The sequence below is a fragment of the Nothobranchius furzeri genome, chromosome 13 (genome assembly GCF_043380555.1).
Source record: "Nothobranchius furzeri strain GRZ-AD chromosome 13, NfurGRZ-RIMD1, whole genome shotgun sequence".
Lineage (NCBI taxonomy): Eukaryota > Metazoa > Chordata > Actinopteri > Cyprinodontiformes > Nothobranchiidae > Nothobranchius > Nothobranchius furzeri.
Window position 1 is genome coordinate 67375771 of NC_091753.1, and position 7353 is coordinate 67383123.

General features: G+C 43.6%; 1 protein-coding gene across 4 annotated transcripts in view; it reads right to left on the reverse strand.

Annotated features, from left to right (window-relative positions):
• Positions 1 to 5848, reverse strand: part of lsamp (limbic system associated membrane protein) — a 293654-nt gene extending 287806 nt beyond the window's left edge. The window contains exon 1 of one of the 4 annotated variants that reach the window (XR_011516122.1): positions 5445 to 5848. Coding sequence is in view for 3 of the 4 variants with exons in the window: in XM_070543806.1 (XP_070399907.1) it covers positions 5445 to 5599 (155 nt within the window). In the remaining variant the exon portion in view is untranslated. The remainder of the gene's footprint in view (positions 1 to 5444) is intronic. The other 3 variants (XM_070543806.1, XM_070543805.1, XM_070543804.1) reach the window with 3 other exon arrangements.
• Between the last annotated feature and the right edge of the window lie 1505 nt (positions 5849 to 7353).

Here is a 7353-nt window from a genome sequence, read left to right on the forward strand (position 1 = left end):
GTGTTGTTTATCTGTTTCTACCTTTGTCACAAAGCCAGCAAACATGCAGCTTGCAAAGGAACACCTTATCCAGGATGGTTGTCAGTGCAGTAGTAGAAGAAAGTAAGGCTTCAGCAGAGCCAGTGAGCAAGGCATCAAGAAGCATTCAGCAACCTTGACATTGCCTTTGTGGAAATCTTACGAGAGAGGCAGTCACAGACGTAGTCCGTGAGTACCACGTCAGCAGAGACTAAGGTGCAGACCTATCTCTGAACCCTCTCTCCCCAGAAAAGCGACCCACTACAGTGCAGAGTAGGGTTGTCACGGTATGAAAATTTAACCTCACGGTTATTGTGACCAAAATTATTGCGGTTTTCGGTATTATCGCGGTATTTTTTAAACGGTGTTGCATATGTTCAGAAAGCATTGATAGTCCTGTTCTACACAAACTGAAATAGTTTAACAGTGTTTATTAAAACTAAAATAACACAAAGCCTTAGCAAAAGTGCAACTTTTCACAAGTAAAGGAACAAATAGCTTATTTTTCTGGAACATGTTACAGTAGTCAGTGCAGGTTTAAATTATACAAATCCAAACATTCAAAACATAAACAATATGTAAACAAATCAAAGAAACACCACTTGTTTTCTCATATACTTGTTTTCTTCATTATCGAAATGAAAATCTAAAACTCCAGTCCACACTTGACTTGAGCACTGTACAAGTCAACCTTAAAAAATGTGTATTTAAAATAAACAGCCACTTTAAACAAATTACTAAAATAACTACTACACTATGTAATCAAATCCAAATGTTCAAGTATAAATGGCATTGAATAAGTAAACAAATCAATGACAAGGAACTAATTGTATATTTCTCTTCATCATCAACAAATAAGATGCTTCATCCAGCAACAGGGTGTCCGTGACACGGTTTAAATGCTGGCAGAGGGCGCTGCGGCTGCAGTATATAGTGACTCGTTGCATTCTCCATCAACCAAAAGTCCTCGCGTCATGCATTTAAGCTAAAATGCTAATGTTAACTTACCTTGCACTGGCTGTGGAGACGTGGGTGATGGTCACGCAGATGTGCCATTAGATTCGAAGTGTTGCTGCCTTTTGCAGACACTTGTTTCCTGCACGTTCTGCAAACGGGATAGCCGTCTTCTATTAACTGTCCCTCAGCATTTTTCAGAAATCCAAAATATGCCCATACTTCCGATTTAGTCTTCTTTGAGGGCGGATGGATGTCCTGGGCGCTGCCGTCTCCTCCTTCGGCCATTATTTCAGCTTCAAAGTTTTGGTGCCGTTGCAAACTAAAAAGTGCGTGTGCGCGCCGCGGGAACTTCAGCTGAAGCGACGGTGGCTGGTAAGGGTCACCGCGCTGAAACCGCGGCCACGGTAAACCCACCGAGATAATTTAGTTTTTTAAAAACTGGACGGTTATTTTTATTGTCAACTTTTTTTACCGGGGTTTACCGCTATACCGGTTACCGTGACAACCCTAGTGCAGAGAACATGCTACTAGTTCCCACACGGCTGCTGCTGCAACCCACTATGTCACCCAAGCCAGCTTCATCCGGGGATGATGACAGCAACACGGACAGCGACACTGACATCGCCACAGAAACTATATTCCAAAGGAAATACTACTTTGGCTGGTTGAATACTGGTGTCAGGGTATGATATACAAAAGGTTCCCTTTAATGTTACTATACTTGCCCACAGGTGTCTCACTAGAGCAAGGACCATCTCCAGGGACATTTACCACCCAAACCACTACCTTTTTGCCATGCTGCCCCCTGGGAAAAGGTTCAGATCCCTCAGCTGCAGGACCGACAGACTGAGGAAGAGTTTCTTTCCCTGGGCTGTTAGAACCCTGAATGGACAGAAAAATCAACTCCATTGATATTATTTATTGTATTATGTAATGTTTTTGTTTTTATTGCATGGTGCATATTGTACTTGTTTTAGCTATTTTTCTTAGTATTTTTAGCGGATGCCTAATGTGGAGCTCTAGGAAATTTCGTTGAATGGACAATCATTTAATGACAAAGGATATCCATCTACTGTATCTATCTATCTATCTATCTATCTATCTATCTATCTATCTATCTATCTATCTATCTATCTATCTATCTATCTATCTATCTATCTCAGCGGACAGTGAGAGACTCTTTAGTGCCGTTGCAAATGTGCTTGATGGGGACAGAAACAGGCTGTAGAGATGTTAGTTTTCACATACATTCCTTCTGGGAATTTTTCTACTGTGATGACCGTAAAAGTTAAGAGTGTCTAAAAGTACTTATCTGGTTTAGCAAACACTATGGTACTTTTAGTGTTTTATTAGTTTACATGCCTGCCAGGAGAGTTGAGGTTCCATTTGTTTCATGTTAGACTTTTTTATATTTTCTTTTGCACTGAAGTAAATAATTTATGTTATTTATTATTGTTAGACTACCTCATTGCAGGGCTCTGTTGTTCAACCAAACTGTTGAACGTTAAAATAAAGCTCAATAAAAATAAGTAACAGCCTGGATCTGTTAAGTGTTGTAGAAGTATCGGATTGGGACTCAGTAGCGGCAGGTCCTCAAAATCAAATGACTCTGACTCGAGGACAAGAAAACCTGATCGAGTATCCCTAGTTGTAAAGCACCTTGGGGGACTCTAGAAGGCGCTATATTAATTGGTGATTTTTAAAACCTTTATTGGATTTGTGAAAGTTCACAGGAAGCAGATTTCAGCACTTTTCTAGGCCACGCTAGAACCGGCTCAGCTCTAAAACTACAACACCTAGACCCGTCAAACCTGGACCGGGTCATTTTAAATTACTGTAACTTCCGGACTATAGAGCACACCTGAATATAAGCCGCACCTACTAAGTTTTTTAAAAAACATGGAGCTGTACTTATATAAGCCACACCGGGCTAAAAGCCGCAGATGTCTACGAAATTGAAAACGTAGTTTAACTGAACTTAACTGAACAGATCAGTATCAAACAAAACAGAAAAGTTATTGATTATTTTATTCATCGTCCTCTTGCGCACTAAAGCCATTAAAGTCCTTTTCTTCAGTGTCGGAGTTGAACAGCCTCAGAAGAGCTTCGTCACATACCTTTTCTGTGGCGATGTCAGTGTCGCTGTCCGGTTGCTGTCATCATCCCCGGGTGAAGCTGGCTTGAATGAGTTCTTCCCGCTGCCGTCTCCAGCACCGAACCATGGATTCATCCATGCCAAGCTTACGTGCGGCAGCACTGTTTCCCTCCTTTACTGCCAGATCCATGGTCTTCTTCAACTTAAATGTGGCATCATATGAACTCATACGTGTAGTTACCATGATGAGGGGGTATGGATTTGAAAAACATTCGTCGTGCCAGCTGCTTGCATGTGCTAAATTAAAATGAGCACTTTCTTCAATTTCCACTTTTGACTTCCACCTGTTTCACTTCCTGCTAAAGCGCCCCCTGGCAGGTGAAGGAAAATCTTCAGTCGAGCCGCACCTCACTATCAGCCGCATGGGTCAAAGCGTGGGAAAAAAGTAGCGGCTTATAGTCCGGAAAATACGGTAATGGTCTTTAAAACATGGTTTGTGCCTGAAATCCTATAACATCAACCCCCACCACTCCGAAAATGCCCCGTGCTCTATCACCCCATTCCCCGCTCTCACGGATGGGACACGACAGCGACAGTACCAAATGTTGACACACACACACACACACACCCGCCCACGCTCTCATGGCTGATGCACGGAACCAAAACAGTCCGCAAACGAACAAAGGGTTCAAATTGATCGCCAACTAAAACATTTTAGAACTAGAGCTGATTAAAAATAAGGGGAGGAAATTAGCTGGGATGACCTTTCTGAACTGGACCTAAAGAAGGGAACCAACTTCATACAAAAGGGAACCAACTTCATACAAAAGAAACAAAGAGTAAATACATAATAAACAAAAGATGAGAATTTTTTTTAAATGACATTCTAAATGACTTAATTCAAACTGTTTAAGGGTAATGGTGACCACAACACAGCACAACAACGGTGGTGATGGTGAACGTTCTGCTCAGTCAGTGGCTTTTTGTCTGACTGAACCAGGAAATGGTTGCAGGCAGAATGCTTTGGAACAATCACAGTCTCTATTTTCCAGCCCATCAGAGGCCAACGGTCTTTTGTTTTCGGACCCAGTCAGCATGGTAGGAATACTGAACCGAGCTGTAGGAAATGGCTGTCTAACCAAACCGCATCCATCCGAATCACGCCGAGTTCAGCTGTTGTGAACTGCGTTGGGCTTTAGACTGGGCTGGTTTGCAGGAACTATGCTATTATAAGAATTTATTCTCATAAACATTTAGGAGAAATTTAGTAATTGTTGTGTTAAAGCTTCTTTCTGGAGTATTTCTCTTATGCGATGGCACCATCTAGTGGCTAACAAGCATATCCCACTCCTTCCGTTTGTTTAAAATGGTGACTTCACATTTCTGTTTATAAATGTGCTTCTGTAGCCGACAAAAAGCTAAAACACTCTGTTTTACGAGTATTATTCTCATGTCATGTTGGGTCCTCATATTTATATTTTAGACTTTCTTGTTTGTGAAATGTTCATCAACTCTGCATCAGCCGAGGTACTCCTTAAATTTTAAGCAAGCAGGCGTTACTCTAACGCTATTGGTTAGTTCTGGCCGGTGCTCAGTTTCCTATTGCACAGAGCACTGCGGGGCAGGGGCGTGTTGCTTACATTATATCACAGCACATGATGAGATAATCACTTTTACGGATTTCTGACAAATCACACATCATTTCTGAAAGGGGAGAACTCCGGGAAGCTGCTTTAATGTGAAATGAGAAAACATTGTTCTATTCTGTGTCTTTTAATCCTGCACTTTTGTATTTTAGACTCATTAAACCAAAGCAGCCAGTAAACAGCTAGGAAATGAGCAGAGTAAAAGAAATCAATGCAGCCTATTATACCAGTGGGTCACCCACATTAACAAGCTTCCTGTTAGAGAGGGTGGGAGGATGGGTGACATGTTCACAAAAAAAACGGATTTTTTAATCCACATGACTCGGACCACAGTCCGTGACATCTGCCCATCAGCATCCTAATAAGACTGAATGATGGCTTGTTTTGTCCAACCCTGGGGGTGGGGGGGGGTTCTTTTATGCAATATCAGGAATGCAGAACTGTCAAGTACACAGGTTGCCAATCACACATTGGCAAGTATAATCGAGCCAATAAATGAGCTTCTGTCCGGTTCTGAAGGAAAACAGGCTTCAACACAAGTGGCTGTTTTCTGCTTGGTCCTAGTGCTCAACCAGTTTCTACTCAGTACAGCGCAACGTTGTTTAAGTGATACAAAGTGCAGGGAACAAAAAGTGAGGGGGGCATGTCCCCCCGTCCCTCTAAAGAAACGACGTCCGTGCTGTAGAGCCTGGGCTGCTGATGCTGCGGAGGGAGGAAAGTTGCCTTACCTAATGATGGCTGTGTCGCCCTGGCGAATGGTGATGTTGTCGGTGGCCCGCTGCGTTTCCACAACCCGCACGGGAAATGCTGCGGGGATAAACCAGAGCAGTCTGAAACACCAAGCCTGCAGCTGCCTCCAGCACGACCTGCGTCCGACTCCCATTTTAAAGCACCGCAGCAGCGCGCGTTTGAGCAGCTTTAGTTGTTTAAACACTGAAAACAGGAGAAATAGTCCGGGCTTCCCAGGTTTTACTGTCCGACACGGTCCCGAGAAAGAAGTATCACTGCTGGAGGGCAAAAGTCCAAATGCTGCGTACGCGCTCAGCGTTTAGGAGACGTCACAGGAGAGAGTGAGCGAGAGAGCCAGAGAGAGAGAGAGAGAGCTCCACACACCTCCTCTGTTTTTATCCTGCTCTCTCGCTCTCGTAATCCACGTGAAGCTCCCGTATTGGTTGTCAGGACAACAGCACCAGCTGAGGTCCCTTTCACTGAGGCACAGCTGACGGGAGCTGAGGAACAACATCTAAGTTAATGCAAAGATGAGTTCCTGCAGACGACACGTGGTGACCAGAACATTCCTTTTGGGTGTTTCTTCATCTAGAGAAGTTCCCACAGAGCTAATAACCCTCCTGCTACTAAAACACAGTTAGAAGAAATGGTTAGGATTGTAGAAAGTTGGTTTGTGCACACAAGCTCTTACCTGTCAGACCTGCTGTGGACCACGCTTTGACTGGCCTCAGTTTGGAGAAACAGAGATGACATTAAAACTGCTGTACACTGTAAAAATAACCTTAAAAGCACAGTGTGTGATATTTTTACCTGTTTACTATCAAATCCTGTGTTTCCAGTTCACAAACCTGTCCTTTTTCACTATAATTTCTCACCAACATCAATTCTAAATATTCCTCTCAACTTGAAATTATGCACTTTTATATACATATAGGCTGTGTCTCAATTCAGGGTCTGCATCCTTCGTCGGCCGGTTACGTCACAGAGCCGCGACCAGGCCTGTCCCAATTCAAAGACTCCTGCAAATGTGGTCGACGAATCCGGCCTTCTTTTCGCCTGTATGAAGGATGGGTCCGGTGTATCCTTCAATGGTTCACATTTCCCAAGATGCCTTTGTCAGGTTGTGAGGATGTTTAGGACCCAAATATGCAGATACCCAGATGACAAGAGGCAGAAAGAGATTCAAAGTAAAAATCCTTTTATTTGTAGGATGAAGAACAAAAAGTAATCCAAGGCAGCGAGCCAAAGTCCAAAAAGTCCTGGGAAACAGGAACACCCAAAGCTCTTCTTATGGGCTCGACACACGGGAGGCGACAATCGCCTCTCCTCATTCATTTTCAGTGAGACATGCGCGACAAAGCGATAATCGCGGGTCTCTCTCCTGCCAAGCGAAACGCGAAAAACGTGCGTGTAAAATTTTGCACTCATGCACGTGTTGTGCACGGATGACCCGGCGACGCGATCCCAGAAAGTTGAAATATTTTCAACTTTTCATCGCTGTCGCTCGGACGAGGACCAATCAACGGAGGTTTCCTTCACTGACCAATGAGCGGACATAATGCTCCGCACATGTCCGAGCAAACATGGAGGAGAAGTTGATTATTACTATGTTTTATATAGTAAAATCAGAAGTAAGATTTCACATAACTCTAGCAGCATCTTGTGAAACATCATATCTACCGCTTTTTAAACTCTGAACCGCTTAAATAACCTTAATTCCCTCCAAACTGACACAGCCAATCAAAACAACGGAAGTTTCGATTTCGCCATGGAACAGAACGCGTAGACGGCTTTGCCGCTGGCCGCTGCCGCAGATCGCCTCCCGTGTGACAGGTAATAAAAGCGACAGCGACAAATTTCGCTGATCGCGGTCGTTTGTCACCTCCCGTGTGTCGAGCCCATTAGAGC